The sequence below is a fragment of the Cynara cardunculus genome (assembly GCF_001531365.2).
Source record: "Cynara cardunculus var. scolymus isolate 2C chromosome LG 2, CcrdV1, whole genome shotgun sequence".
NCBI lineage: Eukaryota > Viridiplantae > Streptophyta > Magnoliopsida > Asterales > Asteraceae > Cynara > Cynara cardunculus.
In genome coordinates, this window is record NC_037529.1 from 4065108 (window position 1) to 4087384 (window position 22277).

Genomic DNA, 22277 nt, shown 5'->3' on the forward strand with positions numbered 1-22277 from the left:
AGAGAGAGAGAGAGAGAGAGGACGTTTCAAGTGCAAGGTATCCTATTTGTACAACCAATGCTACCCAATCAATTGAGATATTTACGGAAATGATGAGGGTTCATTTAGTATGACTTGGATATTTATGAAAGATGATTAGAGTTCATTATTTATGATCAACATTTTATATTAGGAAACAATCAAGATATTTATGAAACCACATATTCACTAGATTAAATGGACGGTTGAAATTGAGTTGCAATGATTATACAAAGAGGATAGGTTGTATAATAAACCACCTCTCTCTCTCTCTCTCTGTATATATATATTAATGCCAGCTTACCGAGACAGGCAATCAAGTAACTTCCAAAGGAATAGAGAGCAAATGCTTCGTAGCAGCTTCTTAAGATGTCACAAGCAAGAGAAAACACTGGTTTCCACAAGGACAGAATCTGATTTACAACAAAACTATCTATTAGTTCACATGACCATATGCAATTCCAAGTGTAGCTAACATGCTTCAACAAGATCATGTGGGATCAATTCTTTTGGAACTTCTTGTTTGAGAGAAGCATTGTTAATAGGAACAAACTGACTAAGGCCATGTTTGGCAACCATAAGCTAGCTTATTATTTGAGCTTACTGAAAAAGCTCAGTTTGGTTAGCCATAAGCTAGCTTTTTAAAACGCTTCTTCAAGTAGCGTTTCAATAAGCTCTGACCTCCGGGGGATTTTGTTTTCACTTTTTTCTAATTAATTTTCAACATGTCCTTTTAAGAGTTGGAGCCCTTAGTAAAACAAGGGACTCACCACATGTTTTATCTGGTGACCTTAGAAATATTAAACCCAAAGAATTGGTTGGAACCTTTTTTCCTCTAGAAAAAGGGACTCTAAAACAGGAGTATGCCACTATATATGGCAAGCACAATATCCTTGTAGATCATTTTACATCGTTATCTAGCTTATAAGCTTGTTTTTACTGAACATGAGTTGGCTTATCAGCCTAACAGCTAGCTTTTCAGCTAGTTTAAAATAGCCTAACAAGACAAAGCTCTAAAGAGCCCTCACAAACAAGTGTCTCATGAAACCTAGAGAGATGAACAAGGCCGTGCTTTTCAGACCTAGGCTCAGGCCTTCCAATCTTTTTTCAGTAAGCAAAAAAGGCAAGCGCTTTTTCAGGGCCGGGTTTTGGGGTTGAAAGACGGCCCAATCGGGCTTTTTCAGGCCAATCTTTAAACTGGCCTTAAAAAAGTTTGCTTGATTTGGCCTTTTTCAGGCCGGGCTTTGGGCTTGAGCTTTTTGTGCAACTCTAAAGCAGTGGCATCTCCGACTTCTCTCTTATTTCTTTGTTTATAGTTTGTAATCACACCTTAGTTTTTTCTTCTTCTTTTGAACATAAGCCTTTTGGTTCTTCATTTCTTTTATTATGCAAAAATAATCCTATGGGGCAGAATAAGGTCAATCAATAAGAAGAAAAAGGATACATCCAACAAATCTCAGAAGTAGCAAGGACAAAAACAAACACAGCAGCATTTAAATTTATTTTGCTATATGGAATTGTTAAACATCGTGATTTTCATTCAAAATATTAATTACAATGTTCCTAAGGAGTGATGCAGATTAAGAGATTAAAAATAGTTGATTTCTCACTCGAATATGTTAGTTCAATGAAACTCACATGGACCGGAAGGCTGGAACAATAAAGTGTGGATACATACCGAATCACAGGCATAGACAGGAACCATAAAGAGAACTGCTACAATCCATTTTTGCTCCTGTAAAACATAAATAGATCTGAAAAGGGCCATTGCTTTTATTCCCTCCTTCCAAAAACAAAATTCAAGTTTCACTTGGCACATAACATTAGAGCAAAATTTTCCCAAATTTCTAAAATGGCATAGCTGTTGGAGATGCTCTAAGAAGACAGAGTTGAGAAAACTTGTCCAATCAACCTCCCCAATATCTTGTAATAATTGTTAACAGACAAATAAGTATTTGCAAAGAAATCTTTCTAAAAACATTGCCTTTTCTCGGACAACCCAAAATAGGAAGTGTTACCCTCCCTTTTGGGACGAACGGAGCATCATTCATACTTCTTGGTATTTCGTGTTAAACCGAAATTTCATTACAAAGGAGCGAAACATCCAAAATCTTGAACATATAAGCAGGTGCTACCAAATCAACTAACCTCAGGATTGGTATATGATTTGAGATGCTGAAAAATCAGAACAGATGATAGAAGCAACGCTATTAGGACAAAACATGCTGCAATAATGAGGGCTAGTGAATGGAGATCTCTATATGCAATTTGATTCATATAACTCATCCCTTCGGCTAACATCTTTCTATACATCAAACCCAGCTTCTGCAATAAGTAATATATTGTTAACCATTTAAGGTTTCGAAGAAACTGAAACATACAAGCTACAAAGAAATTATAATTCGAAAACATGATTCTCACAATGTTCTGCTGCAATTCATATATTGTATCTCAACTATACACTATGTATGTTCTTCGTTCCGAAAGTTTCACTTCTTCTGAGAGCTCAAATGGAGCTTGTTTGGTTTCTGTTAGACAAGAAATATAGAATATAACCAGTGTGAGACAGAATACTATATATTCCACACAGCTATCATTATCCACTATATGCTATACTTCAGTTTCGATACAAACGAGTTTAATCATTATAGATTTTCAAGTCCCAAGTTCTAGAACTCAATTTAATGTCAGTGGAATCAGAATTGGAGCATAATCCGTTTACAGAAAGGCAAATTGAAAAGAAATTGAAGGTTAAAGGTGGTAGTAAATCAGTTTTGAGTTCTAACTCCAAACACTCGAATTCCATCCCTAAAATCTCAACAGTTTTAACATTTGGGGGACAAATAATCTGTTGTGGTATCCAGCATCCTGTTACATTATGATGCAACTGTATGGTGATTAACCTAAGCATGCCATGCATAATACAATCTATATGATCTTCCATGATGTTAACAGCAATAGAACTTAATTACTTAATGCATGGTATGTGGGTTTTGATCAAAAGTGATAAAATTTGTTGTGATTTAGATTAGAACGATGTGAAAATTGGATTGCGTTATAAGAACTGACCAGGTGGGCATTAAAGGATGAAGAAAGGTATGATGATGTTGTGGAATTGAAACCCTAAATGAATAGAGAATGCAGTAATCTGTGAAGAAAATGGTAATACGAACAGGGAATAGGATATGCATCGAGCGATTAAGAAGTCTGGAGGGGACGCGTATCGGCATGGGAATCAGAGGCAGCGACACGTTGTACGTACAATTCGTACTCTTCTCATACCCTACCCAGGTCCAGTAACAATCCATGCCGTTTGTTAGCAACTAGGAACTTATCAAACTTATTCGATCAGACTGTCGAGCTTAATGATATACAATATGGCTTATTAAGTTTAAAAGATTTTTTCATTCCATCTACGAAAAAACACTACTAAATAAAAACTTTTTCAATCTATAYAAATAAATTAATCACAAACAACTTTACTGATACAAGATTTAATGGAAAACCAACTAAATAGATAAATGTTCTCGTGAACTAAGGGTGTGTTTGAGATTGTTTATAAAAATAACTTATTGACTTATTACGGTATGATGTCGGTAATAARCACTTTTGAGTGTTTGGATAAATAACTTATACCTGTGCCAAACCGGTAATAAGGAATTTTTGAAGAAGATAAACTCTTCTGACTTATAATAAGTGCTTTTGTAGAAAAACATAGGTTGTTTCAAAATGTTAGAAGAATGATTCTATTTAAGTGAATTTAATATGTTACTTTGTTATTTTATTATATTTTTATTGTTTTAATTTGTAGACTTTTAATATATTATATTAGTATAATTTTTTTTTTATATATTTTGTCTTGTCTATTACTAGCAAAGTTGATGTAAGTCTTAATACAGATGTAACAGGGTCTTAAAAAAATTGAAACACTCGGAAAACTTTTTCATTGTTGTGAAAAAGGGTTTGCAAATTGTTTGAAACGTTATATTGGTCCCACGATCATTATAGTACTCGTTTCACAATGTCCCAAGGAAGTAAAAGATGCATTCAGCCGACCTTAAAATTACCAAAAACAGAATCTTCGGTTTCCAAGACAAAAAAGATGGATCCAACAATTTACTGCTTTGCCAACCGAGCTATACGTCTGAGGCTATTTTTTGAGCAATTATTATTCATAATACAAGATATTTCTTAAAACTTCCAAAGAAAGTAGAAACTTTAAACATAAATCTCAGTTGAATCCATGGGCAACAAGTTCAGCCACTATCATGTCAAAAGTACACGAAAGCCGTACGTTCTAATCCGCAAACGTGATGATGGAAATGAGCGATTCATGAGCAGGAAAACGTGCAACGAGTTCAGACCGTTTAGCCAGCACAAAGTCCTCAAACTGGAAAGCAGGTGCAACCGTGCATCCCACAAGCGAAAAGTGTTCCTCTCCATCCCTGGCTGCATTTTTCACGACTCCATTTTCTTTAGATATGGTGTAATCTTTTGTAGGGAACGCTCCAAACCACACATTCGGTGGCACCGTGTATTGCAGCTGTTGGTTTTCTCCGATATCTTGTCCAATGCACGTTAATTTGGCACTCCCATCTTTCTCATCGATTTCCAGAACCTTTTAAAGAAAATTAGTGTTACTAACAAAGATTCCTAGACAGATTTATAGGCCAATTATCAGATAAATGGTTCATACCGTAAGAGGTTCGCCCAAATAGAAATGCCATGTTTCTGCACTTGGAATACGATGGAGGCGTGAGACACTCCCGGATGGAAGTAAGAAGTATATGGCTGTACTGATTGCGCGATCGACCTTATCTGTTCATAAGCTAAAATCAAGAAGCAGAAAGAGAGAGAAAAAGCCCAAAAGAATGTATATCTGAAAGAGAAAACATGTCTTAATATGCTACCAGTATTCACACCAATTCTCAGATCAAATCACTAAGCAGCCATTAAGAGTTGTAAGTTTCAGCCATTTCTAATCCACCCCTTAACAAACTGAACTCAAAATCATTGATCTTGAACTCAAAATCATTGATCTTGAACTCAAAATMWTTGATCTTGAACTCAAAATCATTGATCTTGAACTCAAAATMWTTGATCTTGAACTCAAAATMWTTGATCTTGAACTCAAAATCATTGATCTTGAACTCAAAATCATTGATCTTGAACTCAAAATCATTGATCTTGAACCTAGAATATTAGATTAATGATCTCAGTCATTTGAACCATAACCTAGAAAAAGTCGAACAAATTTACATCTATCTACTCAGTCAAATGGATTCAGATCAAGTTCTGATTATAACTGGTGAAGGGTATTCAATTTCTAACAGAATCAATGAATGGTCACAAACCCATTCGTACCCATCAAGTTTTCTAGCGATTTGGTCAAAATTAAAGCTTTGAATCGTGATTTTGTACATCAAACAGCTGCGAAGATGATACAATTGGTCATAAAGATGGCATCATTGATCAAGAAGAATGGAAACATAAAGATTCAGATGTGTGTAAAAAGGTGAAAATATTACTTACATTCAGGGGGAAGTTGAGAAGTGGAGAGGGTGATGGAAGTGTCTCTAAATGTCTCCGAGAAAAACCCACCTTCTGGATGTGGCTTCAGATTCAGCTTTGCGGCCACCGCCGATGCTGTTCGAACCATTTTCTGATGTCTCTTCCTCAACTTCCCGGCACGCTATTTATCTAAACTTTGTGCGAAAAGATTAGTAAAAGCAGGGTGCCCCACCCACACCAACCCTCTCATCAGGAGTAGCTCTGAATGGTCCTATGGCTATGGGCATCGTTTTCGCTGGTCTGACCATGGATTTTACTTTTCAAACTCATTGTGGGTAGGTTTTATTTTTCAAACATGTTTGCTTTTACTTTTATGCAAAAACACTTATCAGGTTTAACTTCTTCAAAAACTATTTATTATCGGTTTGGCACCGGTATAAGTTGTTTATCCAAACACTCAAAAGTGTTTATTACTAATGTCACACCGGAATAAGTCAATAATTTATTTTTATAAGCAATCTCAAACACCCGATGTGATTTTTTTCATTTGGAATGAGCACTTTCCTTCGAAAATTCAACCCCTTTCTTGCTGAAGGTTCAACAAAATGCTTTTATAACTAATATCTTACGGTGGTAGATTCAGGATTTTGCCCAAAGGGTGCGTCTTTAAAGTAGATCCAATGTCTGTAAAAGTCATTTGATGTGTTTTTAGCAGAATTCTACTTTTTTAGGATCGAGTTTTTTGTTGATTTCGAGGGATATGTTTGGTCTTCTTTAGGGTGCTTTCGAGGGATATTTTTGGTTGATTTCGAAGGACTTTCGGATTTTTTGTTGATATGCCTTGTATATTCTAATATTCCGAAACATACGCTAAAAGTTTAGCGGGTGCACCTTACATACCCAAAAAAAATTCTACTTGCAAAAATACGTTGAGTGGGTGTGCAAGACCTGCTCGGAAATAGCGCATAATTTGAAACACTGTGGGTAGGGCCCAAGGGCGCCTGCAAGATTTCCGAGGCCTAAAAGCGTCGTTTGAGCATGTTTTTGGATACTTTGGTGTTTTTTAGCTATGTTTTTACAATTTTTATTTGGACTTTTATGCTTCGCTCATGTGTCTTTTCACGCCCATCTGAGTTTGGGACTCCTATTTATATGTTTCTTGTGTAATCTGAATGGTCAAAATATTGAACATAAGACTTCCATTTTTCATCCCAAATTTGAGTTCCTATGAATTCGATTCGGAAGAGGTTGTTCCAGGGTATTAGTAGATTAAACGGCATCAACCTTCGTTGATTTATTCTACGCTGCATCAGTTCCTATTACGATCAAAGATGTGATCTTCACAACTTAGATTTAAGTTAATTACTTCATTCGGAACTTTCCCATGTTCAGATTATACATTTAAAAAGAGAATTCGTTCATGGACCACAGGGCCACATCGGTCGAGAAGGGGAACAAACTAGATACCTCTTTTATCAGACATGTTTTAAAACCGTGAGTTCAGGTGTGGATAAAACGGACAATATCTAATACGGTCAGCCAGGTATGTTACACCTGGATGGTACATCTTTCTACATACCAAGAAAGATTTAAGAGGCAGATCTAGAGATCAATCTCCAATGAACATATATGCCATATTATATGATCAAGCAACTCCATTTGTTTATATGATGTAATTAGTGGGTCTTTAACTTTAAACAAACTTTATACATAATATGGAAGGGTGACTTCAATGGGAAGGTGTGATCATAAAGATAAGGGATTTGTGAGCAGGAAACTGAGAAATGAGTTCAGACCGTTTAGCCAGCACAAAGTCCTCAAACTCGAAAGCAGGGGCTACTGTGGTTCCAACCAGCGAAAAGTGTTTCTCTGCATCCCTGGCTGCATTTTTCACGACTGCATTGTCTTTCGATATATCATAGTCTCTTGTCGGAAATGCACCAAACCACACATCTGGTGGCACCGTATACTGCACCTGTTGGTTCTCTCCAATATCTGGTCCAATGCACGTTAACTTGACACTTCCATCTTTGTCATTCAATTCCAGAATCTGTTGGAAAAGATAGTGTTATTGTGTGATTGGTTTTTCGTTAAGTCGTGTATGGATAAAGTTGTTTGTGTGGATTAATTTGTCTGTATAGATTGATAAGGTTTTTGTTTGGGAGGGTTTCTCATAGATGGAAGGAGCATTTTTTCTATTGGAATGATAGGTTTGGAGAAAACTTGTCTTTCTGCATAAAGCCCCCTATAAGCTTACTGAATAAGTCATTTTCTATATTATTGAGCCACTGTGAAACAAGATATATAGCTGACCGAATAAGTTGCGAGTCCCACTAAACTCGTTAGTCATTAAGCTACTAACAAACATGCCCTAAACGTCTTAGGACTACTTTATAGGACTTTAAGTTTGTAGGAAGAAACAATTGCATGGTTTAGGACATTTTTGAACATCCTAACAAAATTTTTACGACACTTTCGAAATAAAACTTTCTTCTAGCTTTTTATTGGACATCATTGAAAATTTGTCTTATAAAACAAATGTCCTTTAAAAAAGATGTGTCCTAAAAGAAGTTGTTAGAGCCCCTCAAAGCATCACATCAACCTATTGTAATATTTTTACATATAACAAGTCTATTAGGACATTTAGACATATTTGATGTTCTATAAAGCCGATTTTTTTTTATAGTGATAGATGTTTATAAGAAAGATGCTTCATACCGTAAGAGGTTCGCCCAAATAGAAGTGCCATGTTTCTGCACTTGGAATACGGTGGAGGAGTGAGACATTCCCAGAGGGAAGGAAGAAGTATATGGCTGTACTGATAGGTCGATCAACCTTGTCTGTTTAAAAGTAAAGTCAAGAAGCCGAATGAGATCACAAAAGAGCATATAACAGAAAAAGATGATGAGATATGTTGGAAATGTCTGTTGTACTAATGAAAGTAGTTGGCTCGATAAGTTCCTGCACCTAAACTGGGCAACTGGTGCTGCTGGTTCGATAAGTTTTAGAGTCGATGTAGTTGCAACTGGTCAGAATGTGAGCAAATTGGGTTCTTGCAAATGATATGAAAAAGATTTGCTTTTAAGTGAATTGCAGAAATGCCTGCAGGATCTTCAAGAAGCCAAAGATCTGTTGGCTTAAGAACAAGAGGATCAAGATTTTAACTTCCATCAAATCAAACCATCTGCCAGCTTACTTTACAGCAATCTCAATTTCTACCAGAACATGCCTCCTCTAATGAAGGCTAGATGGGATTGTCCTAGAGTGATAGAGGTTGCCTCTAAATCCCTTAATAATTACTCTCGAAAAAAGTCCATGAGGAAAGAAGAAATTGCAGAGGAGAATTGATCCAAGTCTAACCGACATGGCCCTCTAGCAAATTACATAGCCACTTCTGCTTAGCAAGTTTCACAATTCATTATGAAACTAACTTCGATTATTGGGTTAGGCATATAAACAAACACCTGGTGGAGGTGGATTCATCTACAGCTTCTGAAAGTAAATAATTTGTGATTAAAGATAGCATATATGAATCTTTGATGGCAATATAAAGATGTCATCTTTAAAAACAAGAATACCGTAGTTTAATTAATTACTCACATCTGGGGGGAAGTTGAGAAGTGGATAGGGAGATAGAAGTATCTCTGAACGTCTCTGCGTAAAACCCACCTTCTGGGTTTGGTTTCAGATCCAACTTGGCCATAATTTCTGATGCCTTTAGTCGAAAGCCATGGCCATTAGCATGGCAAAAAGAAAGCACGATCCAAACCAGACAAAGCTGACGAAGAGGATAAACCATAGCTCAACAGATTCTCTTCTTTCCCTCCAAAAAGCCAATTTCGTAAGAAAGATGGGAAAGAAAAGTCAGAACCAAGGAACCAACTACTACTTTAACTCTCTCGTTTGAAAGTCAACGATAAGACATGGAGTTAATTTAATTCGAATTAAATAATTTAATGTAATATTAAATATAATAGTGGTATAATTACAAAAATGACTCATTTGATATGAAACTTGTCACAAATATAAAACGGGTACCAAATTGGATCCCAACTTTTTCGGTTAGTCCCAGTTGTTGAGTGAGCTAAAAAAATGTCCTCTCATATTGATGTCCTTAAAGGCAGGTTCATGTGGAACTGATAATCGAATGCATTCATACACCTTTTTAAAGTTTCAGACTCAGAATATCATAAACCTAACACACACGATATTATACTAGAGTTGCACATGGGTTGAGTTGGCCGGATTGAAGACATTTGAATAATTCAACCCAATGTTTGCGGTTTGAAAAATCTCAACTCAACCTAACCCAAGCAAAACTACAACCCAAACCGTACAGATTGGTTGGCTTAGTCGGGTTGAAACTTTGGTGAGGTTTGAACCCCTGACCTCCTAGGACAAATAAACTCACACTCTCATCTTTAGTAAAGTTTGAACCCCTGATCTTCTAGGAGACCAAAGATCACATACATATTGTTTGCTTGCTCGGGTCATGTACAAATATAAGATTTCATTTGAACAAGATTTAACTATTTGGTTAAATCTAACGAAACACAAATCTTGTACAAGTTCATAAACGCTGTAGATTGAAGGAAGCCTTGTAACGAAGTCATCGATCATCGAATTTGGGAGGTGAAGGCCTGAAAATCGACACAAAAACCAAATCAGAAACATCGATCTTACACAAACCGTTACGAAAAAGAAAGAGAAGGCACGTACCGAGAAAATGTTAACGTGGCCGGGATCAGCAAGATGAGCCACCAAATTCTCGACGGGGCCTTGGCCGGTGTAAATGGCTTGGAACACAAAACCCGCAAAAGCCAGCATTGCCAGCCGACCGTTCTTTATTTCCTTGGTCCTCAGAACCATCACTGGTTCGGGGGACCCTCTTCCCCACATGAACGGGTCGAACCACAACCCACCAGGGTACCCAACATCGGGCTTTGGTTTCTTCTTGTTAGGCAAATCAGGCTCGATGTCAACGCACCCTGGGTTGATTATATCGGCCCATCTTCGACCCTCGACCCAACCCATCAAGGCTAATTGCACCACGAATAAGGTGGTTGGGTCAGTAAAGTATTCTCTTGAGCCAGCATCGAACCATGAGAAGTTTTCAATGAACCCCAGGCTTTCGAGCCATTCAGGGATGAGAATACCAGCAACTGCCAGCATTGCCCATCTGCTGTGCATCAGCTCAGCTTGAGCAAACCATTTGAGTAATTCTGGATCAGATCCTATAAAAAAGGAGCAATCTTTCTTTAAAGATTTGGCAGATTCATATGAAAAGAAGAAACCCCATTGAAATCTGCGTACCTAATCCAAGTGGGTCGAACCCAAAATCTCCAGGAAGGCTAAATTGAATCAAGAACAGAAGATTGATTAAGGGGGTTTCTTGAATTCTTGATTATGTATGGAACTGAAGCTAATGGAGAAAAGAATGGACCTGCCATCGAGCCATTCAGGAGGAGAGCTTCCCGGGAACCATAAAGGTCTGTCAGCAGGAAGTGGTTCACAAACACTTGATACACCTCCTTTGGTTGCCTGAAACTTTAAGCCATGGCTGCTGCTTCTGAACAAGAAGCTTGGAGTAGCATTTCTTCCGGCAGAACGTAATTTCTTGGCAGACTCTCTCCTGCCATGGAAAGATGTGTGAATCAGTCAATGTGTGTGTGAGATATATATACATAATATATATATATATAGAGAGAGAGAGAGAGTGTGTGTGTGTGTGTGTGTGTGACCTAGTTGGAAGGGATGAATGGGAGGTGGAAGCAATAGTGAAAGTCATGGAGATTGTGTTCATCAGCAATGGCGATGGCAAATGGAGTGGATGAATAGGATTAGAGATTGAAGAAGAAGATGACCAATGATGTCACGTGTGTGGATATGGTTCTTGGGTGCTTTGTATATTCAAGTCATGGGTATATTTTGGACTTGGGCTTCCACTAAAGAGAGCCCACAAATGGTTATTCACATGTGAATGTATTCATGAGGGATATTATTCACGTGATGGAAACTGCTCATAGTAACTATATCTATATATGAATATGTTCGTGAATAATCATGCAAAGTATGAATTTACATGTAACATGTTATTTATACCAAACAAGCCATGGATGTTCTCATCACATGTGAATATAACTTTTAAAATTATTCTCTTTTAAAGATCGATTGATCGATATTTTGATGATTTCGGTTAAAAAGCTAGAAAAAAAATAGTATCTCAATATGGGTTTGTGTTTTTATATATGTTTTGTTTAATTAAAAACTTATTATATCAATAAAAACGATTTTGAGAATATGACGCTTGAATTGCTCCCATCCTCCTTCCGCTTTCAAACATGACAACATACCTAACGTTGGTTTTAAGCCTTTTATGTCAAATACGTGGATATCGTTTTTGTTTTATCAATAGAAAAACCTAAATTCAATTTGATAATTATTTAGTTTTGAAAGTTAAAGTAACCGTTAAGTGCACCATTAAGTTGCGTTGTTGATTGATGTCATGAGAAACAAAATCATAACCATACGAAATTTATATGGAACTATTGGACATAATGAACAACGAATCACATACGATGCTTAGAATGAAGATTGTCTTGATAGACACTACAATAACAATAATTACAATCTAACGTCACACTAATGATAACATCACTTTAACCAACTTTCTACAATTCTATGTAAATCAAATATCTAAGAACCTAATAACTCCAAAGAAACAACCTCCGACGTTATACATCATTAGAAAACTCGAGTTGGGATTTAAGATTTTCAATCTTGATTCTGAAACCTTATTTTCTACGCGTTTCATATTTCAAAAACTATATCTATATTAAGACTTGTCGTCCGTCAAATTTTGATTTCTTCATTATTTGTGCACACTATTGTAAACAAAAGACCATAAGGAATACGAAATTCAAATGTTGTTGAACTAAACATAAACAATCGGATCGTTAGGAAATACGTTCAAAGCACATGCCAACCATAGTCGTCTTTATCGAGCAATTTAGGTTGTCATGGACACAACAGTTACATCAAACATAGTTTTCTCTCTTTTTTTGGTTAAAGCACCGGGTTTTGTAAAAAAGACCTATTTCACCAACAATCTTAAATATGTACTAATTACGGTGTAACCTTGAAAAGCAGTAAGTTTCGGCTATGCTCGTGTTTGGTTCATGATCTTTTATGTGGTGGTTGGGATTTTCAAGATTAGTTAAGCTATCAAATACACCATTAAGAAGACTTTGTTTTCAGAGTCTAATAATTCCTATTTAAAGTATTACAGTAGTTGTTATAATTTGGTGGTGGTTTTAATTTGTATTCAAGATTTGAGCAAAAAGTTGATTATAATCAAATCCATCTCACTGATAATCAACTTTCTGCTCAAATCTTGAATACAAAGTGAAGAATTCATACGGCTTAAAGATTGTAGGGTTCGAAGTTAAACCTGCTGTGTATTGAAATGGCTTAAAGATTGGTTAGGGACAAATATTTTGAATTGCATTTTTAGTAAAGTTTCGATTTTTACGAGAAAAGTTCCATCAAGACACGTGGGTTGGACGATTCTTGTAATTTACTGCTGCAAGTAAATATGAAAAGATATCATCAAATCGATTGTAATTTGGTTGCTTTAAATGATCACAGAAATGGAGTCATGTTGTTTGATTTGTGTCTGACGCAGCATCGTCCCTTCCCACGCACTCCATTCTCCCCCAAAATCAAAATCCAACAACTGCTACTGAACCTGACCCAATGGACGTCACAACCACCTTCTAAACCACCAAACCCTCTTCAATTCCCCCCCATATTCATGTATTCTACTCCATCTCCCTTCACCCATCATCGTTTTACCTCATTAGACCGGTTTTAGCTTACACTATTATGGTGGAAACCCTAACTTCTTCGCCCTCCATCTGGCGATTCAACCACCGCCGTTGGATTCCAAATCTCTCCTCTTCCTACAAGACCCTCTTCGCATTCCTTTGGATCGTGGTTTTCACATCGCTATTCATCTGGCAACGCAACTTCGTTGATGGGTTATCGATTTTCCGGCGACCTCTTCTCGTTCGTCCATTGCCTCGCCTCCGACCCGTCGCATTTAATCTCACCGATTTCGGAGCTGTTGGAGATGGTGTCACCGTTAATACCTTGGCTTTCGAGAAGGCTGTTTTTGCCATCTCTAAGCTAGGGAAGAAAGGTGGTGGTCAGCTCAATGTCCCTGCCGGAAAATGGTTGACGGCGCCGTTTAATTTGACAAGTTATATGACACTGTTTCTTGCTGAAGGTGCTGTTATACTTGGTCTAGATGTAAGTGTTCTAGAAATCTTTTTCTTATTCAATTCAATACTCTGCAAGTGCTAGAAATTCTTATGGATGATGCATCTTATACCAAATTAACATTCAAAATCTAGGGCAAGGGCTGGAGGAGAATTGGGAATCACTTAAAATACATTATAAGTGCTTTGGTATACCACAATAACCAATAATCTGAGCCAAATATACACAGATATACATACATCAAATGTTAACTGAGCTGGCAAACTTTGGTTTCTATGATGGTTTTTAGATCTGATTGATTTGGATTGGGTGTTGAATGGAATTGTAGTGGATGAAATATTGAGGTTTGATTATATTATGTGAATCTTGGTTTTGTGTAGAGCCTTGTGGGTTTTCACCAAGTAAGAATTGATGTTAATTGGGAATAGGCTATTGGTCAGTCGGTTGGTGTTGCTTGTAGAAACTAGAAAGCCTATATGTTATCTTTCGGATTCTTTTTTCATGTGTTCTGATGGAGAAGAGGGTAGAAGAACAAAGAATGGCAAGAAGAGAAGCGTGAAGACGTGAAGAAGCAAAGAGGGGAAGAAGATGCTTTAAGCGATTGCAATATAACTCAATATATTTTGTCATAATAGAAACTGGAAAGACAAGGAATCTAATCGCTTCCTAGGCAACCTAGTATTATACTAAATCCCCAAGATGACTAGATGGAGTTTTTCTTAAATTGAAGGTTTTATATTATCTAAATACTTCTGTTAATAATAATCATAATTAGACTTCCAAGGCCTTGTGGTTCTGGCATGTCATGCCTAATTTATGTCCTGTTGAAAATAATTAGGCACCGATGAGTTAGGGGAAAGACCAAGGACACGATCGGTTGGAGGAAGACATTGAACCATGAGGAACTCTATGCACTAGGCACTAGGCACAAGTGAGCATATGACATCCTTTGTAAATGAAGTGCTTTGGTATGTTGTACTTGTACTTGGACCAAATGAAACTAGCCCAATATGTCCCACCTTGAGGTGGGGTCTGGGAGAAGGGGGGGCGGGGTTGGGATTGGGATGTAGGCTGACCTCTATCTTGAAGAGTAGAATTGTTTTCGTGAAGACTATATCCTATATYCAAGTGACCCATTAGAGCATATTGCAGGGCTTCAATTGTATGACATTACAAATGATTTTTTCTTCAAGCCTTCAATAAAGACCACCATTACTTGTCATCCTGCAACAATGCATATGAAATCCAACATTAATAGGAGGGGTCCAAATGATGATTTTGAACACCAAAAGGCTGCAAAGGTCTTGTAGATTGTACCATCTGGGCTAACTTGAGTTTACAATAGACGATGAAATTGTTATACATGATCAAATTTCTGAGTTTACCTTTGGCTTATGCTTGATGAACCTTTATTGGTGTTTAGTTGGGGCTCTGCAATCTAGAATCTTGATGCTTAAACTACGGTGAAAAGATTGTATCCGTGCAAATAAATAATTATAATTCTCAACCTGTTGTATTTTAAGTTTCTTTCTAAAAGGACAAACCCGTAATTTCTGATTACAGATGCATAATGATTTAATTCAAAAATGTGAATGTCTTATGAGATGGGAATCATGATTAATTTTACCTGTGTCTTCTTAACTAGTTACCATATTTTGCATTTTGAGCTTACATTAGTTGATTCTGCAAAAGGATAAATGTCTGGATATTGCAGATGAATTAGAGAAGTAACATGGCTTTGAGATGCTTTTGTTCTCTCTCCCTATTGTTTACGTCACTAATGATACTCTTATTGCTCATTCATTGAGATCTAAGAAATGAAAAAAAACCCTCATGTAAAATGAGACCGGCCATGTATTTAGTGTACTAAAGGGGTGCTTGGATGCGTGTTTGGAAAGCGTGTATCTAGTTGGAAAGAAATTATTCTTATGATGTTTTGAACAGTGATGTTGATAAGAGCATGTGGGAGGATGCTATTCACGCTCAATAGCCCATTGGGTTTCTACTCTTTAATTTCTCGAGTTTCAACTTTAGCCTGCGTCAACTACTTTGGATGTAAAGGCCCGTTATCATTGTGTTACTGCTGTTGAGACATACACACACACACACACACACACATATATATATATATAACATGGGTTATGTACTTTGAGGCTTTGTGGGATGTCTTCTGTTAAGTTGCCATAGTTCTTTATTATGATTGTGGCTCAGTTATCTTTATTTTGTTTTAACAGGATGAAAAGTTTTGGCCTTTGATGCCTCCTTTGCCTTCTTATGGTTATGGTAGAGAGCATCCTGGACCCCGATACGGGAGTTTGATTCATGGTGAAAACCTGAAAGATGTCGTGATCACAGGTCAGTACTTCTGATGCATAGACACCGTAGCTTCTATTATACCAGCCTACTTGTTCATAGCCCCCTTAATTGGGTTTTTTCTTCAGCAAAGGTGTTTTACTTAATGATATCAGTTTATCACAATGTCTTTGTTCAAGAATTTAAAAGAATGATGGGGAGACATAGGGGTCATGGAAACAGCCTCTCTACCCCTCAGGGTAGAGGTAAAATTTTCGACATCCTACCCTCCCCAGACCCTACTCCATGTGGTATTCACTGGTTTTATTTGGTTTATGGGGAGACTACGGGGCTGTTTGGTTGTTTTTCTTTAAGTCCTGTATGGATTAATCTGTTTGTATGGATCGGAAAGGTTTTTGTTTGGAAGGGTTTTCTCATAAATGGGAAGGAGCGTGTTTTTAAATTGGGAGGGGCATGTTTGACTAAAAACTTGGCTTCCTGCATAAAGCTTCCCCCTGAAAGCTTACGGAATAAGCCACTTTATGTATCATTAAGTCACTACCAAACAGTCATGTATAGATGACCGAATAAGTTGTGAGTCTCGTTAAGCTCATTAAGCTGCTAACAAACAGGCCCTACATTTTTTAGCTGATTATATCTTTGTTAATCCTGACAACAGGGAATAATGGTACGATTGATGGGCAGGGTCAAACATGGTGGAAAAAGTATCGTCAAAAGCTTCTTAACCATACAAGAGGCCCGCTTGTGCAGATCATGTACTCAAGTGACATTCTAATATCTAATATTACTTTACGTGATTCACCTTTTTGGACACTCCATCCGTATGATTGTAAGAATGTAACCATAAGAAATATGACAATTTTGGCTCCCCTTTTCGAGGCTCCAAATACAGATGGTATAGATCCCGGTAAGTGTATTTCTTTTCATTTCATGTTATTTACATTTTCTTATGTTTTTCGATCTGTTCAGCCATTGATCTATAAGCAACAGTATATAATTGAAAACCCTTTGCCATCAAATCTATCTATTAAAATTATAATCTTTCTCATGAGTTCTATATAATCTCAGTTTTTTTTCCGGTTCTCCTTCACTTGTTATATCTTGGTTTATTGTTTAAATAGATTCATGCGAAGATATGGTGATAGAGGACAGCTACATAAGCGTGGGTGATGACGCCATTGCCATAAAAAGTGGTTGGGATCAATATGGTGTTGCGTATGGTCGACCGTCAAAAAATATTCTTATCCGAAACCTTGTAGTTCGCTCTATGGTGAGGTGAGATCTCCTTGCGATTTGTTCAATCTTTTATGGTCAAAACTCGTGATAATTGTTTACACATATGTAAGGTGTGTGCAAGTTGGTACGGACACCTACGCTTACCAAAAAAAAAAATCCTCCCACCAAATTTTTTGGGAATGTGGGTATGATTTGTGTGCATCCTGTTCCACCTAGCCTGAAATTTGTTTCGCTAAGTCTATTTTGTGATCGTGGGTATGATCTGTGTGCATCATGTTTAGAGATGCACAAAAGAGCCCAAGCCGAGGCCCAGCCTGAAAAAGCCTGTACCTAGTAAACCCAAGCCCGATCAGGCCAACTTTTTTTCAAGGCCCAGTTAAAGAGTGGTCTGTAAAAGCGCAGCCTGAAAAAACCTGATCAGGCCCTCTTTCAACCCCCACGCCTGGCCTGGGACCGAAAAGCCCGAGCTTTTTTTCTTACCGAAAACTCGATTGAAGCCTGGGCCCGGCCTTAAAGCCCGAGCAGGCCAACTTTTTTGCAAGGTTCAGTTAAAGCGTGGTCCGCAAAAGCCCAGCCTGAAAAAACCCGATCAAGCCCTCTTTCAACCACAAAGCCTAGCCTATAAAAGCCCGGGCTTTTTTTGTTACTGAAAAATGGGATTGAAGCCCGGGCCTTGTGCATCTCTAATCTCGTTCCACCTAGCCTAAACCAAACCAAACAAGTCCAGTTAATCCCACCTGTAGGCATAGGGTGAGATATACACAAACCTGACCTCGACCCTCAAAAAGTAGAGTGGCACCTAGCCTGAAATTTGTTTTTCTTGAAGTAGTTGATGCTAATTGATGGGATTCTAATATGGATCCATGTTTGGGGAGCTTTGACAGTGCTGGAATATCAATAGGCAGTGAAATGTCCGGCGGGATATCTAACGTGACGGTGGAGAACGTTCTAGTGTGGAACTCAAGACGTGCTGTCCGAATCAAGACAGCCGCAGGTCGAGGGGCGTACATCCGAGACATCACGTATCGGAATCTAACATTTGAGAACGTGAGGGTAGGTATCATCATCAAAACCGATTACAACGAGCACCCAGATAGCGGTTTTGACCCAAAAGCGTTCCCTGTGATCAGAGGCATAAGCTACAGCTCTATCCACGGCGAAGGAGTGCGAGTGCCCGTTAGGATCCATGGAAGTGCAGACATTCGGGTGAGGAACGTGACGTTCAGGGATATGTCGGTAGGAATCACGTACAAGAAGAAACATATATTCCAGTGTGCTTATGTGAACGGACGGGTGATCGGGAGCATATTCCCAAAACCGTGCGAGAATCTTGATCTTTATGATGAACAAGGACGGCTTGTGAAGAAGTCTGTATCTGAAAATGCTTCTGATATAGATTATGATATCTGATCTGAATGATGGTTTCTTGTTGTGTTGGTCATTCAGAAGAGTCTGAATGGTCTTATTTCTTTCTACTGTAGGAATGTTGTTGATATAGGAGGAGGTTTGGTGGTTTAATGTTGGTCTTAATTTTGCATTTGGAATACTTGTTTATATTGTTGTTATCATGTATAAATGAATGTTGTTCAAAATAGGCCTCCTTTTACTTGTTTTCTCATCAAATATCTACTGTATAATAGAAGTTTTTTTGAATCGTTGAGAGGTGAATCTTATTTGGTAAAAAATAAAGTCCGTCTTTTAATGGTTCTAAAACTCTTTGAATGATTTTGTATCTTAAACCTCCATTAACCATTCAGCACCCTAATTTCATTCTGAATAATTACCAAACAAATATATTTCATTTTGCATTATATTATAAGAGCCTTTTAATCATTATGATCAGCAACCGCCAAACAGCCCTAAGAGAGTTGTGTGCTCCGACATTTATGTTGAATAAACAGATTAAATAACATAAAAGATTATTTATAATTCTTAATTTAAAACAATTTAGCATATTTAATTTAAATAATAATAGAGACAAATAAACGTGATGGAATGAAAAATGAGACCATTGACCCATGAAGAAGTAAAATAAAGAAGTAAACAATTTACTTAAATTACAAGAAGTCAACAACACCACCTAACACATAACTAAACCCATTCTATCAGACCAACTTTCCATATTTTAATCGGTTTTTTCAAATCTTTCTATTCAGACAGTCTGAACAAATAAACGAACATGTAAAACTTACCGAACAATCTATTTATGTATTAAGCTCATTAAGCCACTTCCAATCAACTCTTTAGGGTTGTTTACCAAATATTTATCAAGTAAGTATCTATTGGTAAATGTTATCATCCTTACTTGTCTTAATAAATAACATTTTTACACTTGCTTATTGGTAAGATTCTTAATCCTTGCTATATTCTTATCTCATATTAAAAGATGAAATAAATATCATGACTCCGAAATACCCGTAAAGCAGGTTAATAAAAAAAAAAGCATTGATACCCTCAAAGGCTAATTGTACTAGTTTAATAGCAAAGAGACATGTGTTATGGTCAAATGTTAAAAGCAAAAGATTCACTATTACTACTTTACATTTTATATATATAATATACATAGCGCGTGGGTCCACACGGTGCAACGTGTCAAGCAAAGACTGGTGATTGGAATAGATGGTAATTAGGAACGTGTTTTTGGCGTCACTTCCCATGTGGGTGGTGGGTGGTGGTGTTGGACGGCAATTTCCACACTTTTCCAAACACCCATTTTTTAATTCCATTTTTAGACATGTGTGGATGCCCATTTTATTAATCAAAGCTACCCTCTTTTGACCCTTTAAAACCAAATTCTCAAAGGGCAAAATCGGAAATACACAAAGCTTTTGAAGCACGTGGTAAACAATTTCAAGATTTTCTTGAAGAATAATATTGAAAGAGGGGACAAGGTGGGTTCTTGGAAGTTGCCTTCAACACGACTCCTTCCCCCCTCCCTTACTATATATCTCATAATCCTGTGAATCCCCCTTCCCCCAATTCATTTCACATTCATTCAACCATCTTTTCTTGATATTATCATGTCTACCTCGTCGGAAATTGTGGATTCCGGTAGATTTTCCGGCCAAAATAGAGCGCCGGAGAAGTCCAATTTCTCCCACACTTGTAACCTTTTCTCTCAGTACTTGAAGGAAAACGCTTTCCCTGATCTAACCCTCGGTATGTTAGTTGATTTTTGATCATCAAAATCTTGAACTTTTTCTTGTTCATCTGTCACTGTTTCTGATCGTGTTTTCCGTTTTCAGGTAGGAGGGTAACATCACCAAGCACTGCCACCATGAATCTGTTCCCGATGACGGAAACCCCACGCCTCGCCACCCAGAAACAGCAAGATCAATCAAGATCCATGACTATATTCTACGATGGTCAGGTCATGGTGTTCAATGATTTAACTCCTGAAAAAGTGAAGGAGATCATGATGTTGGCTGAAAAAGGGATTCCCCATAAACCCACCACCTTCTCATCGTCCTCCATTGCCACCCCAAAACCAGAAGAACCTTCCAACAAAACTGGTCTACCAATTGCTTCTGGTTCAGATCTACCAATTGCAAGAAAAGCTTCACTCGCTAGATTCTTGGAGAAGAGAAAAGACAGGTAATTAACCAACAAAATCAAACACCCATTTCATTGATTTCAACACCAGTTTGATTTATGGGATTCTAATGAAAAAGGGCTTGTTTTGTTTTGTGAAAATATGACAGAATCACAGCTCGATCGCCATACCAAATGGAAGGTGCTCCAAAGCAAGAAGACAGCAAAACATGGTTGGGACTTGGTGCACAATCTGAAGTCCAGTTTCAACCCCGATCGTAGCATGTTAACCATCCCATATATCGATATACGTTTAGGATCTATGATGGTGTTCTTAATTATTGTTCTTTTTTTACGGACGTCCGTGTTAACTACAGAATCTCTAACCTGTTTTTGCATCTTTTCATCATCATGAAAGATGTATAGTAATATTTTTCCATCTCATATGATATGATATATATATATATATAAATCTTATTGTTTTCCATGTCTTTTGGATACAACTTTTGCACCAAAACATATGCAACATGTGGTTGGGAAAACCAAATTGGATGGTGAATGTTGGGTGTTGGATAATTCTTGATTGGATTGGTGTTCCAAAAAGGAATTAAAGAATTTCATTTAATTAAGGAATTAAAGAATATAAATTAATTAAGGAATTAAAGAAGAATATCAGTTACGTGTTTGATTAATCATCAATTTCTTCTTGTATTAAAAAAAGGGTAAGACGATGGTTTGCTGGATTAAGAAAACGATATATGCTTTATTCCATGCTTAAAATTAATTTCAAGATTTAGTTAATAATCATAATAATTTGAAATGATCAGTGTAAGTGAGGTTTAATTCGTCGGACAAATTTTCCGTAAAAAGTTAAAAGATACAAAAATTATGTAACTTGTTGGATTTAAGTACTGAGTTTTATGAATGAGATACGGATATTTACTTTATATTTGAAAATTTGTACAGAAAAGAGTACTATCTCTAGGACTACTGCCTCGAAAAGGCGTACGGAAAATTATGGAAAACGTCAACAATGGTGGGTTTATTTGTCAAAGAAAATAATGTAAAAAATATTATGTTTGTTTCGGAAAATGATATGGTCCCGAACTTTGTTAGTGATTTGAAGTATACTGTTAATTTAGAAAAAAAAAAAAAAAATCAAAGGTTATGTTTAGTAAACTAATTGTTATAACCACAAGGATGGTACCTGATTGGTTTGAGCTTGACTCCAAAGGTCAAAAGTGTCAGGAGGTCCCAGGTTCAAATCCAAGGAGGAACAAAAATCTCCTTGTGGCCACGGAGGTTCAAATGCGGTGACTCCGGATTACCTGCAAAAAAAAACTAATTGTTATGTTAATTTGGCTGATGAATTGTCTAAATTACACGAC

General features: G+C 37.1%; 6 protein-coding genes across 9 annotated transcripts in view; 2 read left to right on the forward strand and 4 right to left on the reverse strand.

The window, feature by feature from the left end:
- Window positions 1-3172, reverse strand: part of LOC112504837 (protein LAZ1 homolog 2) — a 6344-nt gene extending 3172 nt beyond the window's left edge. Inside the window, exons 1-5 of one of the 4 annotated variants that reach the window (XM_025108803.1) lie at window positions 3088-3172; window positions 2440-2546; window positions 2167-2343; window positions 1697-1753; window positions 323-431 (exon numbers count right to left, since the gene is read on the reverse strand). In XM_025108803.1, the coding sequence (XP_024964571.1) occupies window positions 323-431; window positions 1697-1753; window positions 2167-2331 (331 nt within the window). In that variant the 5' untranslated portion in view covers window positions 2332-2343; window positions 2440-2546; window positions 3088-3172. Of the gene's footprint in view, window positions 1-322; window positions 432-1656; window positions 1773-2166; window positions 2344-2439 lie in introns of all 4 variants that reach the window. The other 3 variants (XM_025108809.1, XM_025108815.1, XM_025108796.1) reach the window with 3 other exon arrangements.
- A 911-nt stretch (window positions 3173-4083) lies between these two features.
- On the reverse strand, window positions 4084-5758 carry LOC112505735. Its single transcript, XM_025109682.1, has 3 exons — window positions 5551-5758; window positions 4715-4836; window positions 4084-4636 (listed from the first exon to the last, which is right to left on the reverse strand). The coding sequence occupies exons 1-3, from the start codon at window positions 5675-5677 to the stop codon at window positions 4316-4318; spliced, it is 570 nt and encodes a 189-aa protein (XP_024965450.1). The 5' UTR covers window positions 5678-5758; the 3' UTR covers window positions 4084-4315.
- A 1413-nt stretch (window positions 5759-7171) lies between these two features.
- LOC112505733 lies at window positions 7172-9387 on the reverse strand. Its single transcript, XM_025109680.1, has 3 exons — window positions 9130-9387; window positions 8248-8369; window positions 7172-7579 (listed from the first exon to the last, which is right to left on the reverse strand). Exons 1-3 carry the CDS (start codon window positions 9326-9328, stop codon window positions 7259-7261), a joined length of 642 nt encoding a protein of 213 aa, XP_024965448.1. The 5' UTR covers window positions 9329-9387; the 3' UTR covers window positions 7172-7258.
- A 541-nt stretch (window positions 9388-9928) lies between these two features.
- LOC112505732 (photosystem I chlorophyll a/b-binding protein 6, chloroplastic) lies at window positions 9929-11409 on the reverse strand. Its single transcript, XM_025109679.1, has 5 exons — window positions 11271-11409; window positions 10973-11161; window positions 10843-10880; window positions 10249-10763; window positions 9929-10169 (listed from the first exon to the last, which is right to left on the reverse strand). The coding sequence occupies exons 1-5, from the start codon at window positions 11330-11332 to the stop codon at window positions 10146-10148; spliced, it is 828 nt and encodes a 275-aa protein (XP_024965447.1). The 5' UTR covers window positions 11333-11409; the 3' UTR covers window positions 9929-10145.
- Window positions 11410-13241: 1832 nt separating this feature from the next.
- Window positions 13242-18950, forward strand: LOC112505731 (probable polygalacturonase). The gene is made up of 5 exons (XM_025109678.1): window positions 13242-13839; window positions 16044-16164; window positions 16781-17029; window positions 17244-17397; window positions 18243-18950. Exons 1-5 carry the CDS (start codon window positions 13414-13416, stop codon window positions 18766-18768), a joined length of 1476 nt encoding a protein of 491 aa, XP_024965446.1. The 5' UTR covers window positions 13242-13413; the 3' UTR covers window positions 18769-18950.
- Window positions 18951-20336: 1386 nt separating this feature from the next.
- Window positions 20337-21376, forward strand: LOC112505734 (protein TIFY 10A-like). The gene is made up of 3 exons (XM_025109681.1): window positions 20337-20517; window positions 20604-20952; window positions 21060-21376. Exons 1-3 carry the CDS (start codon window positions 20379-20381, stop codon window positions 21169-21171), a joined length of 600 nt encoding a protein of 199 aa, XP_024965449.1. The 5' UTR covers window positions 20337-20378; the 3' UTR covers window positions 21172-21376.
- The last annotated feature ends 901 nt before the right edge of the window (window positions 21377-22277 follow it).

What these genes read in the sequence shown, in the direction of transcription:
- LOC112505735 (XM_025109682.1), bottom strand. Translation starts at nt 5,677, where the DNA reads ATGGTTCGAACAGCATCGGCGGTGGCCGCAAAGCTGAATCTGAAGCCA. An exon ending in TTCTCAACTTCCCCCTGAAT is followed by an intron (nt 4,837 to 5,550) that starts GTAAGTAATATT and finishes GCTTATGAACAG; the next exon opens with ATAAGGTCGATCGCGCAATC. An exon ending in ATTTGGGCGAACCTCTTACG is followed by an intron (nt 4,637 to 4,714) that starts GTATGAACCATT and finishes TTTCTTTAAAAG; the next exon opens with GTTCTGGAAATCGATGAGAA.
- LOC112505733 (XM_025109680.1), bottom strand. Translation starts at nt 9,328, where the DNA reads ATGGTTTATCCTCTTCGTCAGCTTTGTCTGGTTTGGATCGTGCTTTCT. An exon ending in TTCTCAACTTCCCCCCAGAT is followed by an intron (nt 8,370 to 9,129) that starts GTGAGTAATTAA and finishes ACTTTTAAACAG; the next exon opens with ACAAGGTTGATCGACCTATC. An exon ending in ATTTGGGCGAACCTCTTACG is followed by an intron (nt 7,580 to 8,247) that starts GTATGAAGCATC and finishes CTTTTCCAACAG; the next exon opens with ATTCTGGAATTGAATGACAA.
- LOC112505732 (XM_025109679.1), bottom strand. Translation starts at nt 11,332, where the DNA reads ATGAACACAATCTCCATGACTTTCACTATTGCTTCCACCTCCCATTCA. An exon ending in CCTGAATGGCTCGATGGCAG is followed by an intron (nt 10,881 to 10,972) that starts GTCCATTCTTTT and finishes GATTCAATTTAG; the next exon opens with CCTTCCTGGAGATTTTGGGT. An exon ending in GTTCGACCCACTTGGATTAG is followed by an intron (nt 10,764 to 10,842) that starts GTACGCAGATTT and finishes CCTTTTTTATAG; the next exon opens with GATCTGATCCAGAATTACTC.
- LOC112505731 (XM_025109678.1), top strand. Translation starts at nt 13,414, where the DNA reads ATGGTGGAAACCCTAACTTCTTCGCCCTCCATCTGGCGATTCAACCAC. An exon ending in GAAAGATGTCGTGATCACAG is followed by an intron (nt 16,165 to 16,780) that starts GTCAGTACTTCT and finishes TCCTGACAACAG; the next exon opens with GGAATAATGGTACGATTGAT. An exon ending in TACAGATGGTATAGATCCCG is followed by an intron (nt 17,030 to 17,243) that starts GTAAGTGTATTT and finishes TTGTTTAAATAG; the next exon opens with ATTCATGCGAAGATATGGTG.
- LOC112505734 (XM_025109681.1), top strand. Translation starts at nt 20,379, where the DNA reads ATGTCTACCTCGTCGGAAATTGTGGATTCCGGTAGATTTTCCGGCCAA. An exon ending in TTTCCCTGATCTAACCCTCG is followed by an intron (nt 20,518 to 20,603) that starts GTATGTTAGTTG and finishes TTCCGTTTTCAG; the next exon opens with GTAGGAGGGTAACATCACCA. An exon ending in TTGGAGAAGAGAAAAGACAG is followed by an intron (nt 20,953 to 21,059) that starts GTAATTAACCAA and finishes AAAATATGACAG; the next exon opens with AATCACAGCTCGATCGCCAT.